The sequence below is a fragment of the Gordionus sp. m RMFG-2023 genome, chromosome 5 (genome assembly GCF_954871325.1).
Source record: "Gordionus sp. m RMFG-2023 chromosome 5, tfGorSpeb1-WG-v2, whole genome shotgun sequence".
Lineage (NCBI taxonomy): Eukaryota > Metazoa > Nematomorpha > Gordioida > Chordodea > Parachordodidae > Gordionus > Gordionus sp. m RMFG-2023.
The window spans coordinates 2,981,531-3,006,275 of record NC_088779.1 but is presented as its reverse complement, the minus strand read 5'-3'; the positions used below and the strand labels follow the sequence as shown (position 1 = coordinate 3,006,275).

General features: G+C 31.3%; 1 protein-coding gene across 5 annotated transcripts; it reads left to right on the top strand.

Moving 5' to 3' along the window:
• On the top strand, nt 1-24,689 carry LOC135930423 (putative uncharacterized protein DDB_G0286901). 5 transcript variants are annotated; one of them, XM_065467218.1, is made up of 17 exons: nt 1-236; nt 9,852-9,968; nt 12,336-12,399; nt 12,651-12,812; nt 14,001-14,125; nt 14,272-14,395; nt 14,800-15,164; nt 15,730-15,871; nt 17,193-17,317; nt 17,865-18,318; nt 18,433-18,577; nt 18,941-19,191; nt 19,306-19,719; nt 19,860-19,995; nt 20,915-21,215; nt 22,916-23,045; nt 23,111-24,689. In XM_065467218.1, the coding sequence occupies exons 1-17, from the start codon at nt 108-110 to the stop codon at nt 23,599-23,601; spliced, it is 3,675 nt and encodes a 1,224-aa protein (XP_065323290.1). In that variant the 5' UTR covers nt 1-107; the 3' UTR covers nt 23,602-24,689. The 5 variants fall into 5 exon arrangements, with proteins under 5 accessions (XP_065323290.1, XP_065323291.1, XP_065323292.1 ...); XM_065467219.1 differs by having other exon boundaries at nt 17,190-17,317; nt 22,916-23,012; nt 23,111-24,688; XM_065467220.1 differs by having other exon boundaries at nt 2-236; nt 17,190-17,317; nt 22,916-23,012; nt 23,114-24,688.
• The last annotated feature ends 56 nt before the right edge of the window (nt 24,690-24,745 follow it).

Sequence of the window (24,745 nt, the reverse complement as noted above, 5' to 3'; positions counted from 1 at the left end):
TTGATCAATATATTACGTGAATCCTCACTTAAGTTTGACGATGACATGCTAACCTAAAATTCAAATGTTTCGTATATATATTATACTACATAGTTAATATTATTGGAATGGATAAATCACAGAATTCTAAAAGCCTTCATTCCCCAAGGGTCGGACCTTTTATATTGGAAAGGACTATAGGGAAAGGCAATTTTGCAGTGGTGAAATTAGGAATTCATTGTGTGACAAAAATCAAAGTAAATCTTTTATACTATATGTGTAATATTTTATTTCATATAATGGCCGATCTTGCTTGTACAATATTTATTTTACTTAGCAAGTTGGTCTAACATTCACTAGCAGCCTAAAAATAATTCATAAATAACTATGGTTATTTAACTAAATATATTTTTTTAATATAACAATTTTTATCATATAAAGAAAATTGTTTTATTTGCTACTATTCATAAATTAATTTGGATATAACATTCCCTTACAAATATTAACTATAAATTAAATCCCAAATCATATAATTTTTCAAATCACTCCTCTCTTAAAAAAAGTATCTGATATAGTCATCTAATTAATATTGAAAAAGGATGGTTTTTTTTTCAAAATAATTTCATAAAGTCTCTGAAAAAGAGTTAGTAAAAAATATATTCAAAAACTAGAATACTCCCTTTACTAATTTATTATAATCATGAATTTTATTGATTTCAAAAAATTTCTTTCAATAAATTTATTTATAAAATTGAAGATAATAAAATTATTTTATATATTTATAAATTAGTTATGACTCTCATGTTAATTTTTCCAAAATCACTAAAATATAACGTTTTTAAATGGCTTGATTTGAGCTTATTTTTGAAAATGGCTAACTCAATATTATAGCCAGAAAAATATTGCCTAAGTCTCAAGATTTTGCTATATATAATCTCTGCGCTTGGGTAATATTGTTCTAGATAATATACTGAGGTAGCTGCTTTTAAAAATAGGCTCAAATTGAGCCATTTAACAACACTACTAATTTATATATATATATATCTCATTAAATTAACTGAGTCCTGTATTAGATCTATTACTTTAGATCTAGCAATATTTAAGAAAAAAAAATTGTCTGAGCAATGAGATTCTATTATTTTTCTTTTAGGATCTGAGTCTGATCTGATTATAGATTTTATAGTAATTAGAAATAAATCCAAGTTTGATCCTATCTTTGTTTTTTATTGAACTTTGAAAAGATACAAAGTGGAAAATTTCTAACTGGTGGAAGTCTAAGTCTGTCCAAAATAAAATTTGATGATAGATAAAGTTAGAAAAAATGTCAGTTATCAGACTTCGATTTGCTTATGCAGATCTCTAAAATTAATTCATCAAAAATTGTTGCAGCAATATATCTTATGCTTATTTTATGCTGTATCCAATGTTCCTGATACCATTTTCACAATTTTACCTTCCAATTTAATTTATATTTCTAAAATATTTGCTTTTCGCTAATCAAAAATTGAATTTTTTTTGTATTTTATATATCAAAATACAATCAGATCAAACAATCTAAATAAATAAAATAGCTTACACAAAAATACCAATTAAATTTTACAAATTATTGGCCAAATAATATAAAACTAAATTAAATATTTGTAAATTGGAATTATACAAATATATTTCAACTTTTCATATCTAGAAAAAATAAAAATATCATTTTAACTGAATTTTTTTATTAGCTAGCTATTTAAGTTTTTTTTTGAAGGATAGTTTGATTGGATTTGTTCTAAATGATACCACATTATTATGACCCAGTTCAAACTAAAGCAAATTACCCTATTTTGCCTGTCAATCTATAAAATATTCCCCACTTGATTATTATAGGATTCTAATTCACTTTTGTTTTAAATTGAGCCAGGGCGGAAGTATTAAACTGGTGGGCCTCCCTACCTCCTTTAAATTCAAAGAACTTCTCTAAATTAATTTTAAATATATGTTTTTTTATGTAATAAAATTAGTTCCATCTCCTTTTGGTCCGATATTTTAATTTGCTATAGGGTTTTATTCGTTTAACCAATCACTATCATTATTTTTATCACGTGATAATCTTAAACATTTAAATTAAAAAAAAATACTTAAGCCCTCGAAATTTCGCCGATAGAAGTCCTAACGCCACCAGTGTGTAAAATATTACTTTATGACCAAAGTCTTGAGTCAACCGTATTTAAAATTTGGCTAAATCGAGCCGTTTAGCAAGCAAGCCTGAACGTGGCTAGCTAGCTATTTTAAAATCCCTTTCTTGGAGCAGATAATATAAACAAAAAATTAGGGTACGATATTTTAAAAAAATATCCTCCCGATCCGATATTTTTTTGAGTACATCGGTGCCTACCCTATCCTATATTTCCGGGATTGAACCAAAGTTAAAATATCTCAGCAGCCACGCTTATACCCAGAGCTCTCCAAGCTAATGACACTAACACCCACCCTACCCCGGATGACTTAAATATAAAATGGATACCATTGTTGTATCAGATTGCACTATTTCCCTTTAAAATATAGATGACACGAACCCCCCCCCCCCCTTCCCCCACTCAACCGCGTTAAAGGGCCATAAATATATCTTCGTTTTGAGACCATACTTTTATACTACACTTAAATCGCATTTACATTTAAAATAATAATTTAGCTCCACAAAACAAAACAAAATAAAGGGCTTGTTCATTAAATGGCTTAATTATAATTTTGATCTTCTAATTTTATCTTTTTCGAAGCGGTTTTTCTTTTTAAGATTTCATTTTATTTTACAAATTTAACCTTGATTTAAATATAATAATATAAATATTTTTATTTTGCTAATGACATTTTATAATATTTTTTTTTATAAAAAATATTCAATAACACAAAAAATATTTTTGAAAAATATTCAATTTTTTTTTAGAGGATTTAAGTTAAAGTCGTTCAATTTTTAATTGTATAAGCCAACTAGATACGCGACTTTCATGCGTTTATGACCTTTGAAAAATAAACCTTTAATTTTTTTTTTCAATCGGCGACATTGAAAGGGGAGGGTTAATTGGTTTATTGTCGTCAATATTCTTAGTAGTGCACACAAATTAAGCGTTTACGTTTTGCCGTAATTTTTTTAATAAAAAAACGTAACGTGTCCCTTGTTTAAATTGAGGTTGTCTTTATTTATCCGTCTATTCAAAATTTTAAATACGTTCTTAAAAAAAGGAGTGTTATCGTCTGCCTTCTTATTTCTTTAATTTCTAAATATTCCTTTTTATTACATTTTATAAAATATTACAAAGCGAAGAATAAAAAAATGGTAAATGAAAAAGCAAACCTATTTTCGTTTTTTTAAATGGTTGCTAACGCCAAACTGTACATTTACCAATTTGCGCGAGGCCATTTGAAAGGCATTATAGTGCTCACAAATTGAGCTTTTAAAACGCTGCGTTGCAAGCGCAAATAATACATTTTAAATGTTTTCGTGCAAATCGATAAAATTACCGCTTGGCGTTAGCAACCATTTTAAAAAACACAAATAGATTTGCTTTTTCATTACTTTTTATTCTTCGTTTTGTTATATTATATAAAAATGTGATATAAATAACTTACTTATATCCTAAAAAGGAATATTTAGAAATTAAAGAGATAAGTACGCAGACGATAATATAATAAAGACAAAAATCCTTTTTTTAGAACTTATTTAAAATTTTGAATCGACTATATTAATAAAAAAGACAAACTCAATTTAAACAAGGGATGAATACGTTTTTTTATTGAAAAATTTCGGCAAAACGTAAACGCTCAATTTGTGCGCACTATAAAGGAAAATTTCGTATAAAAAAAAGGAATTATTAAAATCGCGAAACTGGAATTCGGGGATTTTTCTTCGCAGCCCAAATTTTTATAAATTTATTTTATTATCTAAGGTACTTGGAAAGCAGGAAAGATTGAATAAATGAATTCTCACAATGAACTTGGTTCACTTAGCTACTTATTTTTAGATGATATTTATTTGTTTTAACCTTTTAACTACCCTATATTCTAATATTAGAAATATAATGATAAAAGGCAAAAAAAAATCAAAACATGTTTGATTTACCCTCCCCACCCCCTTCTAACAAAACAAATGTTGCTGACGTGGTATAATTTTTTTTTCCTTTAAAACACTTATTTGTATTTTAATGAAGTAAATTGTTATATAGTACGTCAATCATTATGCGATTCCTGGATACGACGAAAAAAGGAGAACGATTAGTATTTGAAATAATTCACTAATCGGTTTAAATGGCCCGGGGCTTTATATTAAATAGACGAGTTTTGGACTCGATTATTTTTAGGGTAGTGTTCCTGAAATTTTTTTAAGAGGAGAGAGGGATCAGCTAAGATTTGATCCAAGTTTTGGTTTCAGTTTTAAAACTCAAGCAATAGCAAAACAAAAATTGAAATGCTGAACCAGAAAGAAGGAAGAAAAAAAAATAGACACAGGATTATAGATATTTAAGCCTTACTGGGAGGATCAATAACATATAATAATACCTAGACTGACAATGCATTCACAGTGTACATCATTGAAAACAGCTGGGGACGCCATATTGATTGCCCATATCATTATTAAAAATTTGAAACAAGAAGCCAATTTATTCCTGTCAGACGCAAGTTTTATTAAAGAATTGCCTGATGATCATCGAGATAATAAGGAAGTAAATTATCAATTTAATAGTAGTTTTTTTGACATGAGAATAATTACTATATGGGTTACTAAAATGGCGGGTCCAGCTGATTCGCATTCAAAGACGTTTTCAAATGCTGCATTATGAATGCATCATCAGTCTAGGTATTATTATATGTCATTGGTAAGCATATAGAATCTTACGGGAATTCGGAATTACTCCCCAATTGTAAATAATTTGCCGAGGAGTGATTTTGATAGAAGGAAAAAAATCTCATTTGACTGGAAATGCAATGACCCCCAGTGAGAATTTAGGAGCATATTAAAAACATGAGTGATTAAAACAAAAATTTCAGGCTCCACTCGGATTTTGTTAAAATATATTATATTTATTTTTGATTTTGATAGCTAAATTGCCTTTCGAATATTTGGTTTTAAAATATAACGACCGGGCTCGAATATTTTTTTTTAAAAAAAAATATTCGGCCCGGCCTAGCCCAGTTTGGACCTGTATTTGCCAAATCTCGAGGTTCGCAATTTCCGGTAATCCATTCGTTACTATAAAATGCAGATACTTGGTAACCGATACGAATATTTATAAAAAATTTGCTGCGAGAACACGCGTAGAATTTAACTTTTTCTATATTTTAATCTTTTTTTAAAAAAAATAAATAATTTCTTTAAAAAAGAGATCTTCAGCATGGTGATCAAGAACTTCTTAGGGCAATGTCCCATTATCACCTTTGCTTAAGTCGAAACTTGATGACAGAATGATATTTTCTTTTAGAAGATAAAATGACTTTTCTCCGGGTAAGATTGGTTCTGTTAAACGGCTGGATTTGGGTCGATTTCTGATCTTGCCCCAAAAATAATTTTACGTAAGCCTCGATATTTGGATCATAGATGACTGAAGGATTCGGCTGCATTTGCCAAATCTCGATTGCATGATAAATCTTAAATCAACAACCATAAAATAACCGAAAACAATTTTTAAAAAAATATCGGTCCTATCCGATATCTTTTAAAAAACGCGTTATCGGTGCCGATCCAATCCGATACTTATACCCTAATTTGGATTTGTTTGACTCTTTTTAAAAAAATATAAAATAACCTAAATTTTGTTTGTTTTAAATTGTTTGTTTAACAAACAAAATTTAATGACGTCAATTAAAAGAAAATGTACTGGAAAATAATATTTAATCTATTACTTTACTATTTTACCATTTAATTTGAACACTAACGAATTTTTGACGTTATGCTTCATTTTGTGATAAAAAATAAAACCTATATATAATATATATAAAAGAAGCAAAAATTAGTACACCTGCTGTTTGTCCAACTTGAGCAGGGATAAGGTGAGCACTTATCAAAAAAATAAGATTAATTATTTTCCAAAAAATTTTGCTGGGCAGATCGGACCGGCCTAAATTGGCTAAATCTCATTTTTTTTTACTAAAACGTTTCTTTCCATTTTATCACGAACAGCGCGGTTTTACGTAAATTACCATTTCTTTCTTTTTTTTCAAAAAATTTAATTTTTAATAATTGTTTTTCCAAAAATGTTATCCTACAAACAAGATGATCTAAACTGGGCTTTTTGCTGTGCTGAACGCCTCAGCTGAGGATGGCATTGGTATATAGCATATTTTCTTAAGGGTTTTTTTTAAGGATTGACAAAGATATATTTTTGTTCTACAAGAATGATTGCGCATCCGCTGGAGTCCTAAACCGGGACGCGATACAAATCACGAACCAACTTTCAATGTGTGAGCACAAATAATAACGCATTATCTGAATTTGTTTACTTTTTGACAGTATTCTGGGCCCTAAATGAATTTAAAACTCTATTTAGCGGGAATTTTGATAAACAGGAACTTAATCAAAACCCCATTTTCTAAAAGAGGTCCGAACCAGCCCCGGGTTCGATGGGTTTGGTCCGTAAATCGGTCTTTGTTTGACCTATGGTCTCAAAATGTCCTACCAGACAATTTTATTTGGGGTTATAACCCTGCTTTTTGACAATAGTTTGTTTAGCCTGACCTGATTTTTTTTTGGCAAAATTAGTTAAAATACTAATTCCATGTTAAAACCTTTCCGAATAACTAGAGGATTTCAGTTTTTGGCAATCATCCTCTACTTTCGCAGCTCATATTTTTATAAGATAATCTGGGGGGGGGGAAAGATTTTTCAAAAAAATTCGTGATTGGTCTAAATTGATTAATCGGGTTGATAATATGACACTTTATCTTTTTCTTTCAAACATAGACATTAAACCAATCATATCAAACTTATTTTCGCGCTTTTTGAGTTATTTTAAATTTGGGAAATATAATAAATAAGTGTATCTTAATTTTTTAAAAAAATGTTACTTTTTATCGTTATATTTTCGAGTTACATTTCAAAATTAATTGCGTTTTCATGAAACCAGGGTAGAACCCTTGAACTTTATTTCCTACCTGATTTTATGTTATATCTAAAGTAATGACATATATTGATGCCTAGACTGACGATGCATTTGAAAGCGTCGTTGAATGAAAATCAGCTGGACCCGCCATTTTCGGTAACCCATATAGTAATTATTCTCGAGTTAAAAACTATAAATTGATAACTTGCTGCTTTATTATCTCGATGATCAGGCAATTCTTTATTAAAGTTTTGCGTCAGACATTGAAATAAATTGGCTTTTCGTTTACAATTATTAATAATAATATGGGTAATCAAAATGGCGTCCTCAGCTGTTTTCATTGATGTACACTTTTAATAAATGCATCGTTAGTCTACAGGCGCATACGCAGGGGGGGGGAGCAGGGCAAATCCTTCCCCCAAAGCCAAAAAATGCAGATGCCGGATTTATTTTTTTAAAATATTATCGTTTTTATTAATTTATATTTGTTAATATTTATTCCTATCTCATATTAAATATATATTTAGTTACATTTATTTATCACATTCATCTACTAAGTTATTTTGTCAATTAGTTTCAATTTCAAGTTTTCATTGGCGTAATATATACCTATTATTTTCAAATTTCTAGTGGCGTAATATTTATCTGCCATTTTCATATTTCTAATCTAATAATATTTTTTCTGAAACTCCTTGTCCAACATGGAGAAATAAATTGCAAGCTTGTCCAACGAGATGGACTCTCCGCCATTAAGCAGTAATAGCTTTTATGGAGTTAGAAGAGCCGATTATTAATGCTATTACTGAAATATCATAATGACCTGAAATATTTTCTCAGAAGCAAGAAAATTATTGGATTCAATACTTATTTCAATTTTTTTTTTCTCATTAGAATGTATTATATAATTAATTATACAATATGTAATACTTTTCAAAAATATGGCATTGACTTGATTAAGAAGATGAGCATAGCGGAGAGCATTTTATCAGAACTCGAGGAAATTAGGGCTAATGTTGATGAAGAATTTTAATTTTATATATTATTGTTGAGTCAGGAGAGCTACACGTGTTTAATATTTGTCTCCCTCGACTTGCAGCAAGGCAAGCTCATCGTCAAAACATTAGTAAATATCAGTAGAAAAGTATTATAAAACTATAATCCAAATAAATGAATGGTTTTTAATTCATCATGCAGCACTTACTAATCTGCAGATATATTACTTCCACAAAAGCCTTCCCAATCTTTTTCAGATGGTGATAGAAAAAAAATAATTTTTGTTTGATTTTTTATTAGCTGAATAACTATGTTATTAAAAAATGCTCTATGGGTGCTTTGTATAATTTCAAACACATTTTAGATTATTCCCAATGTATTGAAATATATATATATTAGCAACTCTTCCCATTAGTAAACGAATGAGAGAACATTCTTTTTTTAAAAAAGAATAGCAGAGCCCTGCAGAGGTAACATTTGCAGAGCACGGCCCGGATTTTTTTCAAAATTTTTTTCGGCCCGGCTCGGGTTTTTTTTAAAGGAAATTTTCAAGACCGGCCCGAATTTTTTTTAAAATAAATTATATTTATTTTTGATATTTATAGCTAATAATAACGATTTCAAATATAGGCTGTTTTAAAAGGCCAGGATATTTTTTTTTAAAAAAATTTCAGGCCCGGCCTGGGTGTTTTTTGAAAAAATTCGGGCCCTGCCCGGGTATATTTATAAAAATTAAAATACTTGCAAGGTCTCTAAAAAACATATCAAGAAGTACAGCTTCTGAAAGTAGATTGAAAGGTTTGGATCTTTTGAATATTCATAGGTATTTGACGACAAGCAAGGATGAGATAATTGGAAAATTAGCTCAATCCCAACGAAGATTGGATTTTACATTGTAAATCTAAATATATAACATACAAAAATACAATTATTCCTAAGAAACTTTTTGTGTATTAATATTTATATTTCCAACGTATAAATTTTTTATACTTTATATATATAAATTTTAAAGGCTCAAAAAATTAAAATTTCTATTTTGGGTCATTTAAGTGATTCATATAGTGGTTATATTCACTTTATATTTTATAATTCACATTTATTTTATAATTTGTCTATACCGCTAGTTATATCCGTTTAATATTTTTTAAATCACATTAATTTAAAATTGTGTATTAGAAATAGTTATTAGTCCTAATAAATTTATGCTTGATATTTTTAAATAACAATGTTTCTTAAAAAATTTATTATCCCCCCCCCCCTCAGACCAAATTCCTGCGTACGCGCCTGCTAGGTATTTTTATATTTATATGTCTTTGACCTAAAGAAAGAGGATTATTAGGTGAGTAGAATTTTCTTCAACTTATATTGTCCTATCTCCAGAACCTTGTCTGAGAAAAAAAATTTTATTTTAGAAAAGAAACGAATGAATGAATGGTTTTTTTTAAAGCTCAACCATCCCTCTCACTTATTGAATATAGATTGTGAAAATAAATTTTGTTATTTTTTTAAAAAATTCAACCTTAGATGACGTTTTATAAAAAAAAACAATTTAACCCCCCTCCCCACCACCCGACATTTTTCTAGACGTCTATCCATTTAATTTAAAAGGGCTGATCTTTTGAGTAGGGGAGTGGGTTAAATGGACAGTATTTTATATATTTTTAGACGGTAAATTTGTTAAAATTAATCATTTTTCTTTCTATTCTATTTTTTTTATATAATATCCTATTTTTTTTTTCTTTCTTTAAAAAAAATTTATTATTCATTTTCAAAATATACCTTTTTTGAAATATAATTATTAACCAGGTGGCCATAAAAATTATCGACAAATCTCGGCTCGACCCAGACAACCTATCCAAAATTTACCGGGAGATTCAAATACTCAAAATCCTTAGGCATCCGCATATCATCCGTCTATACCAAGTTTGTCGTCATTATATTTTTCGCGGAATTTTTTAAACGATTTAATTTGAGCGCCATCTTGATAGACAGGTTAGGGCTCCGTTGTAACGAGAGTGGGTATCAGGCTGGGTGAAGGGATCATATTTTTTATGCGAGAAAATTTCAAAAGGTGTTATTTTTAGGCGTCAATAAAATATTATTTTTATTCAAATTTTTCGAGAGGGGGTTATTTTCTGTGTTTTTTTCACCAGCAGAGTTTTTTTTCCGGCGGTTTTTTGGACCATATGATTCCTGTTTCACGAATAAGATATATTTATCGAAAAGTTGATAAATAAATAAATGATTTTATTTACAAATTATATTTTTCGCTCTTGTTACCTATATAAACGACCCAATAGAAAAGCGGCTAATATCTTCTTACCCTTTTAAGATTTTCATTCTCCCCTCCCTATTCGAATTTTTAGGCGTCATATTATAGAGTTACAATGCTTATCTGATGGAAAACGTTTAGATATATTTTTTTTAAAACTTATTTGCATAATATAAAATGTTTCTTTATAACACTGTATACAAGTTTCCGGTTTTGTTCGCTTCCTGTTTCCCGTTAGATATTAGTCTCTTCCGAACTCTCTTTTTTATATTGAATTATTTTTTTTAAAAAATATTAATAATTTATTTTATACATTTCTTCGTTCAAAAGGTGATGTAACCCTTTCGGTCGCGGTAGTGCAAATATAAAACCACCTTTTAACCTTTATATCTTCTAAAGGAGTTAATCATATAAAATGAAACCACCACGAATATATATTAAAAGATATTCTTTTTCATATGTTTGTGGAGGAGTTATTTTTTAATTTTTTTTTCGCGCCTTTATTTCAAAATACGTTTTTTACGATGATTTTTCTTAAAATTCCAATTTTAATTATAAGTAAGTATATTTATCAAATATTTTTAAATGTATATATTCCTCACTATTTTATCTATCTTTCTAATATTTATTTTTGCTCAAATAAATAATATTTATATATTATTTTGATCTCTTTAATGTGGTATATTAAACTAACCACTGCCACTTAACAACAATATTTTTAATATTTATTTTTTTAAATAATTGATAAATTTTGCCAACTCATTTCGCAATAATTTTAGCTTGTTATATATATGGATGATTATCTGGACATTCCATCTGAAGGTTCTTCGTTAGACAACTCATCCACTGATTCCGAAGATGATTATGAATCGGATACACGTTACCAAATTGATAGTGATGATTATGAATCGGATACACCTTATCAAATTGAAATTGATCGATTTAAAAAAGAAAGGTATATATGCTACCGGAACACTAAACAAAAATAGGAGATACTTGCCCATAAAGAATATGGAAACAAAATTAAAAAGAGGTGAGTTTGACTGGAGAAGTGACAAAAATAATATAAGTATAATTAAATGGCGAGATAATCGTGACCTATTTATAATGCCCAATTATATTGATCCGAGATCAGTGGATACTGTGAAGAGAAAAAATAAAAAAGGGGAAGTATTTGACGTAAAATGTCCAATAATGATAAAGATGTATAATAAATATATGGGGTCTGTTGACCATTTCAAGTCTTTATATGAAATTTCGCGAAAGTGGCGAAAATGGTGACTACCAATATTTTTTTGGCTGATAGATGCGGCGATTATCAATTCATTCATAATATACAATATTCTTACAGATAATAAACTCTCATCGAAAGAATTCCGAAGACAAATAATTGCTAGCGAATTGGCATACTGTAAAAATGTTAATAGGGATGATAATATTCATAATGATAATAATTATATATCAATGCAAAGAAAAAATAATAAAGCTTATATCCTTCCAGAAATTAGACTAAAAAACTCAGCTCACCAACCTCAGGCAGGAACCTCACGAAGGTGTACCTTCTGTAGTACAAAGTTAAATCCCAGAAGAACAAGGTGGTCGTGCAAATCATGCAACGTACCACTATGTCTAAATAAAAATAGAAACTGTTTCGAAAGTTTCCATAAGGTGTCAATGATATGAATTTGAAACCACCAGGGAGAGCCGCCATTTTGAATTTAAAAAACTTTTTTTGTGTGTTTTATATTATATTATACTAGAATCAATAAAAAAATTACTAAATATCGTGTTGCAACATATTAATTTTATGAGGGAACCTAAAGGGTTAGATATATTTTTTTTAAAACTTATTTGCATAATATAAAATGTTTCTTTATAACACTGTATACAAGTTTCCGGTTTTGTTCGCTTCCTGTTTCCCGTTAGATATTAGTCTCTTCCGAACTCTCTTTTTTATATTGAATTATTTTTTTTAAAAAATATTAATAATTTATTTTATACATTTCTTCGTTCAAAAGGTGATGGAAACGGAGAAGATGATATACCTGGTCATGGAATACGCCAGTGGCGGAGAGATTTTTGGTAAATTTGTTATATTAAGTACATCTTCAGATTTTGCCCATTTACCCTCTGATAATTTCGATACTCCAAAATTTAAACATACGCAACAATACCCATAAAATGGGTACCCAAGTTTAACCCCTTTTAAAATCGTCCTATCGTCCATTTTTCTTAACGATATTTTGTCCCTTCCCTCGTTTTATCTTTTCTCACCCAACGTATAAACCCACTCCTCAGAAACTTGAATTACTCTTCCTTTTTAAAAAAAAAAGATCATTTGGTGGCACACGGGAGAATGTCGGAGAAAGAAGCCAGGAAAAAATTTCGCCAAATAATCGTCGCCGTTCATTACTGTCACCTACACAATATCGTGCACAGAGATCTCAAGGCGGAAAATTTGCTATTGGACGCTGGTCTCAACGTTAAGATAGCTGGTAAAATAAAAAAAATATTTAAGTGCCCTCCGTTGAAAATTCCATTCCATAGTAGTAGTAGGATTGAATAGGATCCATCTGGTTTCTTATTGACCGGGCTGAACCAAAATTTTTTTGAAACGATCTGGCTGGAAAAAATAATATCGGTCTTGTATGGACCTTAAAATCGGGGAGGATGGATGAGTGAAAAATGCAAGGCTAGAGCCATACAAATAGTGTTGTTAAACGGTCCGTTTTGAGCCGACTTTTTTAAAACGGCTAACACAAAATTATAGCCAGGAAAATATTGCCTAAAAAAATCGGCTCAAGACGAGGAGCCGTTTAACAACACTACATGCAAGAAGTGTTCCTATAAACCTCTAGTTTTTAAGAACGCTACATATCTTACCGTTTTGAGCGATCGAAAAATTCAGCGTTTCGTAGTCAATTTTAAAAGATTTATCAAAACTATACAAGTGTAGTTTTTTTTAAAATATATTACGAAAATTATTTCGTATTCAATATATAACAACTTGTAAAACGGAACGATTAAAAATTTTAACGCGCAAACGCGTTGAATTACCCCGCATTCACAGTTAGCGTAAAAATCGTGACGGTTTTTTTGAAATTCGCCGCGAATTCGCGCTTATTGTTTGAAAAACAATGTTTTTACGACGGCCATTTTTTGCTGCTTTATTTTATAACATCATGCACTCGATCGCCAAAACGCTATAGTACGGTTTAATCACGACATCGTCGTTTTGTTTCACTAATATTGGCCAAAATAATTGATTTAATTGTTTCTTAGCGGGGGGGGGGGTATCGACTATGTTATTAAATTTAGAAATAAGATAACAAAATACGATTAATTAAAAAAAATCGGATGCCAGTCAAAAGCATTGCCAAATATATTGTAAACCAAGTCAAAATTTATTCTGACCTGTCTTATCCGACTAATATTTATTATCGCCCATAACGAATCAGCTGTGATTTTGATTGAGCGAATCGCGCTTACTATTAAATGCAGCGTTAAAGACTTCTTTATAACACAGCTAAACGCTTTCATAATTTGAAAAAAGGGACGGATTTTAACAAACCCCAATATCTCCCCCACCCCCCAAATATTTTGGGAATTTTCCTCGAACCCAAAAATTTCCCTTCCCCCAGTTTATATTTTAAATTATTTGTTTAAAAACCATTTCCTTAAAGATTTCGGCTTCAGCAATTTTTTCCTTAGAGACAAGCTGCTTACTACTTGGTGCGGCAGTCCGCCTTACGCCGCGCCCGAACTATTTTTAGGTCGCGAGTATTTTGGACCTCACGTTGATATTTGGGTTTTTTATTTTTTTTACTAATGATTAAAAATTTTATTTTGTTTTCTAATAAATGTTATAAGAAATATATATAGAAAACAAAAATTTTGTTCCTAAAAGGTAACAATAGTTAAATTTAAAAAAATATTTTTACGTTCCTACTACAGAGTTTGGGAGTTCTGTTATACGTGCTAATATGCGGTGCCCTTCCTTTCGACAGCTCAAACCTCCAAACGTTGAGGAATCGAGTCCTTTCCGGAAAAATCAGGATACCCTTTTACATGTCCACGGGTAACCATTAAAAAAACGCTATGAAAACTTTTAAAACCTTTTTACTTATCCGCTCGCTATATTACGTTATACTGGAGCCCTGCAAGTTCAATTTTTTTTGGCTAAACCCAGCCCCTATATTTAATTAACTTCAAACCCGAGCCCGGACTACTTTAAAAAATAAATATCAGCTCGGCTTGAACTATTTGCAGGGATCTACGCTGAAAATTTTGGCGCTATAATAAATTAATAGATTAATGAGGATCCAAAGAGGTTTAGTTTAAAATAAATTGCGATAAATCGAAACCATGTATGTATATATAAATATAAGTAGATTTTTTGACTGGTCAATTATGTCCCCATCCTCTAGAAGGATAAATAAATGATAAAATATTTGTTTACAATTCAATTTATTCTCGTTTTAGAATGCGAGGGACTCATAAAAAGCATGCTAGTCCTCGACCCTCACAAGAGAATTTCGCTGGCTAAATTGGTGGAGCACCCCTGGTTAAAAGGGTACCCCCTTAAGAACGGAACTGCATGCCCGGTGGAGAATCAGGATTACGGCATGTTCCGATACTTGATTTCGGAAAATTTCGACAGGGAACCTAACCTCGAATATTCTTCCCTAAGTCTGGAAGAAACAAGAGGGAAGATCTGCGAAGGGGTCACGGCAGTCGGATTGGGGAACGAAAGCGTGACGCGAGTCCCAGAAGGATCCGGTAATGTAAATGGACACATACTCAGGATAATGGAGCTCCTTGGTTATGATTTAACGAAAACTGTTCAGGTTTTTTTTTCTAAAGGAACTATATTTTGAATTTTTTCCTCCACGATCCAATTTTTTTGGTTGAAAATGAATAAACTTTAGCCCTTCAATTCAAGCTATTCTTTTTTGACTTCCTTTTTTTTTTCAATTGGTTAGCGATCAAAAATAAATTAATTTACGTAACTTTCTTTATTTTTCTAACAGTAGTCATATCATAAACCCGACTCGATCCCTTTGTTCTTTGCGAGTGGTTAAACTCAACCCGATTATATCGGTTCGGTTTTTGGGTCGGTCCTAATCGAACCGTATATTGTCACTATTCTTACATGGAATAACTCGGCCCACATCACGTCTCATTTTTTTTAGGTCGTCACATTCCCGTCATTTTGATACTATAAAAAAAGCGACCTCCTGAATTTTTTGGCAGTTTTCCCTTATGCCGATTGCCCTTGACATGGTAATAACTCGAAGATTTTAGAAAACCATAAAGTAGGGATTTTTTTGTGAATATATATATATTTTTTAAATTTATTCTAAAAAAAAAATTTTCTTTTTAACTCCCCCTTCTTATGCATATTTGTATTAGGCCGTGACCAAAAATTCTTTTGATTCTTACTACTCGACCTATCACCTCTTGCTTGACAAGTACCACAAAACTCTCAAGGTCATTCGCACTAATTCGCAAGAACTTTCGCAGCACGATGTTCATCTGGTTGGGTTAGAAAAAGGTTGTCTTTTTGTATATTTAATTTTAAATTTTAAGAGAATGATTAGCAAAACTCGCGAAATATACAATGACATATAATAATAATAATATCACGATGCATTCATTAATAGTGTACATCAATGAAAAACAGCTGGAGACGCCATTTTGGTTACCCGTATCATTATTAAAAATTTTAAACGAGATGCCAATTTATTCCTATGTCGGTCTGACGCAAACTATTAATAATGAAGCAAGTTATCAATTTTTAAATAGTAGTTTTTTAACTTGAGAATAATTACTATATGGGTTACCAAAAAATGGCGAGTCCAGCTGATTTGCATTCTACGACGCTTTCAAATGCATTATTATGAACGCATCGTAAGTCTATGTATTATTATATGTCATTGGAAATATACTAATTGATATCTCATGATTGGAGAACTTTTAAAGTTTCGATTAAAAAGACGATTTCTCCACCAATGAAATCACATAATTAGTATTGAAACTTGAATGTTCCTTTCGATCCCATTTATTTATGGATGATAACGAGAACCAATCAGATCCCGCTTTTTTTACATCGAATTTTAACTGAAAATTTTATCCTTATTTATAAACATGGTTTGATCAAACAAGTCTAAGTATTACATATTCAAACAAATATTTATTTAAATCCTAAATTGTTTTTTAAAAAAAATAAAGTATTTTCCCACTCTCATAATCTAAGATAAATGTTGATTCATAAATAAATACGAGTGGGTTGGGGATGGGGTGGGTGGGTTAATGCTGTCCTGCTAAAAAAAATAATTAATATAACATACTTTTATCTTTTACAATGAAATAAACTAGCAATAGGTTGGCTTCCAGTTCGGTAGTGAGCCACATCGGAGCTGTCAAATTTTAATATGACGTCTTATTTGCCAAATCTTCGATGCCTAGATAATATTATTTTAGCTAAAATCTTACAGTCGTTTTGAAAAAAATCGACTCAAATCGGGCATTTTAACACAACACATATGATCACTCCTTTAAAATAAAAATGATCCACGAAATTTCTAGGAATTCAAAGTTTAATTTAAAAAAAATGATTAAGTGTTCGTCCCCAGATCGTCTTAATTTTGTTTTTAATTTATGAATAGACAGCTTTGAACAACCTTAGGGTTATGGTTAATATAGATTCTGACAGATAGTACTAAAATACGCGGTGTAATATTCTATTTAGACAGTTATACAGAAATTCCAAAAAGAAGAAAAGACTAGTTAAAACTTAGCCTAAGAAATTAAAATTTTAAATAAAAATTATGATCTTCAACTTAATGTTTTAAATTTACTTAAAAAAAAAGAAGACCGAACGGAGTTTTTGCCCTCTCGAGATAGTTCTACCGAATACGACAAGATCATGAATTCCGTGACTTCGAAAATGGCCGCCATACCTTCGTCGATCACCAACAACCCAGCCGCTTTTAATTTGGTAAATTTTAAAGAAGAGTTTTCGAATTTTTAAGGAAAATAATAGGGCCCGTTGTTAAAACTCTTTTCTAGCCAATTCGGGTCAGTTTAGAAACTGAAAACCAAAATTTTTTTTGAAAAGGCCCAATCAATTAATTATTAACAGAATTTACAACCGGAACTGGAATCATACCAGGAACCTGAGCCATAACCGCAGTATTCGGGACAAACCGATAAAGGGTTCTACTTGCAATATAAACCCCAAGAAATCAATAATGATCACTTCGAGGATTGGGACAAAATATTTTATCTCGCACCTCTTGGAAAGTCGAATTTGTCACCATACTATTTGATCCTTCCTTTTTTGCTTTTAATTTTACGCTTAAATTCCAAGACAAAATATAAAGATTATCCAGAATGGATAATTGATAAAATAAATTTGAACTATCGCGTGAAGAACAACGAATAATTTTATTATTATCTTTGTAATTAATTTCGTCAGTTAATATTTTTATTGATTCTGTATTGCTATAAAAAAATTTGAATATGTAATATAAAACAAAAACTAGAATCAGCCAAAACGACAGACCGCTCCCAGCGCATCTTTCCTCGCGGCAAATAACGGCACACTACTGTCGTCCGAAAGAGCCCAGAACTCCGTGTTGTTGAACTACCATTCCTCCATTGGTCCCAAAATTAATCCGAATTCGGTATTCGATAGCGGTTTCGAAACCTTAGACGCCTTTAATATAGCGAATAATACGGGCACCGCCCACAAAGGTAAAAGGCCGAGGGAGTCGAGCGGGGACTACTCACAAAACGAGCAACACGATTTAAACGAATCGTCAAAAGATAAAGGCCACCAATCAAAGGAAAAAACGGGAGAAGAGGCGGAATGGGATGAGGAAGATTCGGGGAGCGTTCCAGAAGCAGAAGAGGAGCCGAGGCCCGAGGCGCTGGCCCGCTACCTGGCGATGCGACGGCATACAGTAGAAATGACCACCTCCGAACCGACCTCCCATGGTTACAAATGTCTTTATCTCTTTAATTTCATGTTGATATAGAAATGTAGATTATTCTAACCCATAAGCAAATTTGATATTTCATGTATATATTTAATGATCATACTTTATAAAGATGAATGCCACCCTCACCAATTGCAGAATCAATTACAAACGGAAATGGCTATGGAACTTTCAACCGAAAATTTAACTCTTACCAACCCGATTCAACGTTTCCTCGACAATTCCAAGCAAAGGAGAAGGATGCTGCACATTAACAAGTATATAAAAATATCATTTTAATTAGCATCCAATTGAAAGTGGGAATAAGAATCGGCCAATGGTAGATGGGATGGGAAAAACAACTTTGGGCAAGTTGACTATGAATTTAAAAAAAATATTTAGGGATTAAGCTGTTAAATGAATGACTGTGGTATATATTATAAAGGAATTTTCTTGAATCGTTTATCTTTTTTCTTCTTTTTTCAGTTCAAATCTCGAACAGCCAATCTCGATAAAGTTTGGATCCACCCCCCCCCCCCCCCACCCATTACTCCAACTATATAAAACTCGATTTGAATTTAGATCCCAAATGTCTCTCATCTCAAGAAAATAATTTTAATTTTCTTTATTTATTAAACAAGTACGGAAGGAGGCGAAGATTCTACTTCGACCCTAATCAACCTAGTGGACTCATCTATAGGTCATGAGCGAACAAACATCCTGTCTCAAGAATTCGATACTATTCGCTCAAATACCGGTGACGCGTTAAACCACAATATCAACAACGAAATCAATAACGGCAAGCATTTGAATCCGACGGTACATCGTAATAATGTTTTGGACCCCTTTTCTTACTACCAGCAATACCTTTGCCGATACGGCTACGGCCAGAGTAACCTCTTTTATTTTTTTACCCTGTTTCAATTTGCTGGAATCGGACTTTTGACTATGCGTATATTCTATCGCTCTCTAATAAACCCTTTTTTCTTCTTCTTTTAACGATCAGAATTGCCAGAAAATGCCGGGCTGCATTCCCAAAAGGCCTTATCTCTGAGCTTTCAGCAGCAACAGCAGTTCTTCCATTTGCAACACCTGAAGTACTTGCAAAGCCTCAACAAGAACGAGCCGAAAACCCCTTCAAAATCTGGCAACATTCCCGTGCCGCCCGAGTCCGATACTGGATTCGAAATTGGGGGCCAGAAACTCGCTTGCGATAATTTGTCCCTCTTCAACTCGCATTACTGGATGTGGTGGGCGCGGAATACCTACTCCCCTTTCTATAATTGCAACAGTCTAAGCAATCATAATAATAACAACCACAACTATATCCATAATAACTATAATTATTTAAACAATGACCCAAACATACCATCAGCTTATCAGTCTCTTTCGCTGAATTATAACCTGTCTAATTTATACAGTAAATTATCTTTTTTTTAAATTACATTTGAGTAAAGAAAAAGAAATATCAAAAACCATATTCTCTAAAAATTATCCTGTTTTTTTTTTAAAAAAAAATAAATAATTAAATAATCGATTTTGATTTAAAATAATTTTTAGACATGCGCTGTCATTTGAATGCGACTAATCAATCATCTTCCTCCAAGTTCTTCGATCCCCGGTTCAAAATGCCTATGGATATCGAACCCGATAAAACCAGGGGCTCTCCCGATAAGTACAAGGAAGACATAAACAGGTTTGTTTTTTTTCCTTTCACGTATGTAATTCGGCTATGATTCCATGTAAGTTTGGTATAAAATTAAAATCCAGAAAGAGGTACCAAAAACAGTTTATTTAAAATATTTTTTTATTGGATTGCTCTTTCACATTTTGACCATTCTAGAGATACAAAAGATAAAAAGTTAAAGGGTGGGCCAGTCTTCAAATATGGCCATTTATGGCACATTTCCCCTATATTTTGAAATATGTGATATCGAGTCAATAAATATTTTAGCTCATTTCATGAATTTTCACAATAGAATCCTAATTTAGGTTTATGCAACTCTTACATAAGAGTATAATAAAAATTGTATCTGCTTCTAGATAACCTTTTAGATGATGTAGCTGTATCTAGATCCATTTAATAAGTATCTTATAATAAGTTGAATATTTTAAGGGCTGTCGATATTTTTATTAAATTGATCTGATAAAGCCCTGGTTGAAAAAATTATTATATATACCAAAAAAATGATAATAAAAATTTTTATAATATTTTATTGGCAACATTTAAAAAAGAAAATAGAAAATACATTTTCCAAAAATTTTAATCTGACAAGAACAAATAAGAGGGTACAGGTTTAAAATTATTTATTGTTCAATAATTTTAGAAAATCGCTCGTAACAACTCTTGCCGCGAATTTTTAGGCTTCAATTATTTTTTGACTAAGCAAGTAGCGTCTTTAGATTATTATCTTGTTACCTTCCACCTCTCGGACTAGGGGACGAATATTAGAATCGCCTATTTTTTAAAATTGGTTTTTATAAGTGAATCCATATTCTAAGCCAAAGTTTCGTGATTTATTTTGATCTCAATGTTCAATGTAAGAACCAAAAACCTCTTTTTTTTATAATATAATCAGCTAACATTAAAATACCCACCCCCCCCCCCCATCAAGATATCTCAAGAATAGAGGCGGTCGCAAAAGGAACACCCTGCCAAATTCGCCCATCATGGCGACCACCATTCCGGAAGGCGACGAAGTTTCCCAGTTCGAAAATAACCATCACATTCTTAATGCCAACAACGTGGACGCCCCTTTCTTCCCATCTCAACATGCCACCGAAAATTACGAATACGCCAAACTGATAAGCGGCGATTTGAACGGCGAAATTTGCGATCAAAACGTCGACAGGTCTCCGCTGCTGAAACATCTTAGGTCATCTCACAAACCCGCCCCTCAAACCTTCAACCAAAACGTAACTTCTAATCAAGCTTTTTTTTTTAACCCCACGTCTATTTCTGATTTTTGAGTATCGACCCTAGCTTTATTATGATGAATATAAATTGGAGAAAATAGAAAATTTTTTGGTCTTAACGCGTCCGTCGTAACCATCTAGGTCCGTTGCGGGCGCGAATCCTAATTTTTTAAAAAAAATTAGCTTTTATCAAAGGCAAGAAAACCGTAAAATAATCTAGCGATAATATTTGATAATTTAACATTTTATTACATAATCATTATAGATATGCAAATGAATATGTTAAATATTTTTCCCTACTTCCCTTTTTTTCCTTTGAAAAAAACTTATTATTTTTTTTTTAATATTTTATCAAGCAATAATTAGGAAAGAAATATGTTGATGATTATTTTTCGGGCTAGCGATGTGCCTATATTTTTTTAATTGATGATCTTCCTGTCTGGCTCCTTAGGGAAATAAATACTAGAAATCCTATATATTTTTTTATTGATGACGTTACTTCCGGTCTGGCTCCGTAGGACTATGGAATAAATACTAGAAATATAGATTTAAGTTTTTTTTTATCATGATTGAAATACATTTGTAATGGCTTAATATAAAATCTTAACCTTGGGAATTTTTTTTTGTCCAATATAACACTATGCTAATAAATAATATTTTTTTATGGATATTTGTATTGATTTCTTTAGGTGCTGAGACCATATATATCAGTGACCTTAGGTCCGGCCCTGGTACAGAGCCGTATTTTAATTTCTATTCCCGGGTCGGTCCTGAAAAAATTTTTTTAAAAAAAATACCCGGACCTGGCTGAGCCATATATTTTAAAACCAAATATCGTCATTAATAGCTATAAAAACAAAAATAAATATCATATATTTTAAAAAAATCGCCTAGACTTAAAATATAAAACCCTGGTCGAAAAAAATCCGGGTTGGATCGGGTCGTGCAAATGATACCTCTGCAGGTCTCTGATATATATAGCGTTTTATTTGGTACCGGCTAATAGCGTCGTAAATGAAAATTATAATCTTACCTTTAAAAAAATATACTCGACGAGAAAGTGAAAGGAAAAATAAAATATTATATAAATCGGTATTTTTTTTACGGACCGCGATCCCGATTTACATAGGATTTAGGATAAATGCCCTAAAACCTGAGCTACCGATTGACCAATCAGGATGACCTTCACTGGAATTTGGAGAGGCTCGAACCAGCATATTTTTTTTTATCTCTGGCCCTACCCGTAATTATGTATACCCAGTGGCCAGTTGTTTGGCGCGTGTAATAAAAAATTTTTAACGAAAAGAAAAACAACATAAAAAAAAGGGTTTACTAGATTTTAATAAAAACTTCAGCCCGGGTCGAAAATAATATTTGGCACAATTTACCCAACCGGAAAATATTTGTGTCCGGCCAGATTGTACCGACCTCTTTGTATTGTACGCAATAGCTAGATTTGGCCGATGTTTATCAATAAATTCACGTATTTTAAATAGGTCTATAGTCAAAAAAAAGAAAAAAATTAATCCTAAAGACCCACCTTATTTGCCTACCCCTCCTCCTTTTAAAAAAAACTTACAAACAAGTTGCTCCTACCCCCCCCCCCCCCTTTCCACCTTCCTCTCATGTAGACGCTGCACACCCACTATCAATAATAATTTGGTTTTTTTTATCTGAAAAAAAAAATTAAACTGATAAAGCCCGAAAATGTTCTTAAATCTCCGATCAATTATTCTCACGATGAAAATTCATTGGATTGCTCTAGCAATCGCTGCACAATTCGATCAACCCAACCATGTTCGTTTAAACAACAATGCTTAACTAATAAAAGTTTATTTTTTACTCAATCGTTTTTTTAACGCTCAATTATTGTTTCATATTATTATGCGTAATAGCAGATTCCTCTATAGTCAACCCAGGTAAATTCGTCGGTAACCAAAACGGCACTGATGATCCAAGAATTCCAAAATCTGTCAATCCTCCCGAATCGGTATCGCGCCTCTTGCCGCTACCCGACAATAACGGCGATAAACTGCGCCTGTCTCAAGCACTCATTTACTTGTATCCACCCAGCTGTAAAAATTACCCGACAAATAGTCCGAACGAGCTGAGTAGCAGAATGACAGAGACCCCAAACGAAAGGCTGCACCCTTACGGTTATCTTAACAATAACTTTGAACCCAACCCATTTTTGAGCACTACCGCCAGCCACACCCCAAATAATTTCATGAAGAAGCATTTTTTCTATGGCAGGAGACAATCAGATGGGTGCCCCCTTGCTACCACTTCCGGTCTGGGATGCGAAGGGGATGGTAACTTAATGGCTACGCTTCTTGTTAACGCGCACAATAAACCCGTATTAGATCTAAGATCTTGGCAGGAATAAATGAATGAAGGCAAACATTTAAAAATACGCCCCCCTTCCTTGAAAAAGGATTATTATTATAAAAAGATGATCTTCGTACGATATACATATTATATTTTTTTAAATCACTCTTCCCCACATATTTTCTCATTTAACATATTTCTTTTTTATAATATATATCATATTAGTCCATAGTCAAAGATTCAAGCAATTACGCATCTTTTGAATGATTAAAAAAATAACCTTAATAACTCCATATTTATTTACCATGTTATTAGTCAAAAAAGATATTTAAACTTACATGATACATGCCCTTTTTTTTGTAATTTATCGGAAAATTGTAGATGGCATCAATCATTTAATTATATTTTTCATTATTTTTTTTAAGCCCCTATTTTTATATACTTTTTTTTTTTTTATTACTACATTCATTCACTAGGTTAATAATAATGTAAATATAAAATATATTAATTTATTTTATTATTTTTTTTAAAAAAATACCATTATAGGACAATTATTTTTGTAAATATTATCTTTATTGTAAACTCGATGAATTAGAAGTTAAAATATATAGACACGTGATAATTCAACGTCATCGGGGTCTTATACCCACCCCCCTATGACAAATTGTATAAGGGTTAGATAGCGATCTCTTTTTTTGGTGACCTTCTCTCGCTCCCGCCACTCAAATACATATATAAATTTGTCCCCTAGGAATATGAAGAATATTTTTTAAAAAATATTTGTTATTAGGATACCCCTTCTGAAATGTCTCAGTATTTTTTTTTTATCTTGTAATCTTGTAAAAAAATAATATTCTTAGGTTTTAAAATTTATCGCAAGAAATTTTAACTAAAAAATTATTAAAATTGATTTGTATTTTAATTATTACTTAAATTATAAATGCTTAAAAAAAATATATATATAAAACATTTAAAATATTCAATTTATGATAAATAATATTAATTTTATCTATTCACACAAACGACAAAAAAAAATGAAATATACATATAATTTTTTTTTATTTATTATATATAAATTTAATTATATTTATAGGAAATATCGTATCACCTTGTATAAGGTATGATGGATATTGGAAGGAGAAAAATAATTTTTTTATAAATTAATATTATTTATGTTATGGCATTTTTTTTTTTACTAGTTA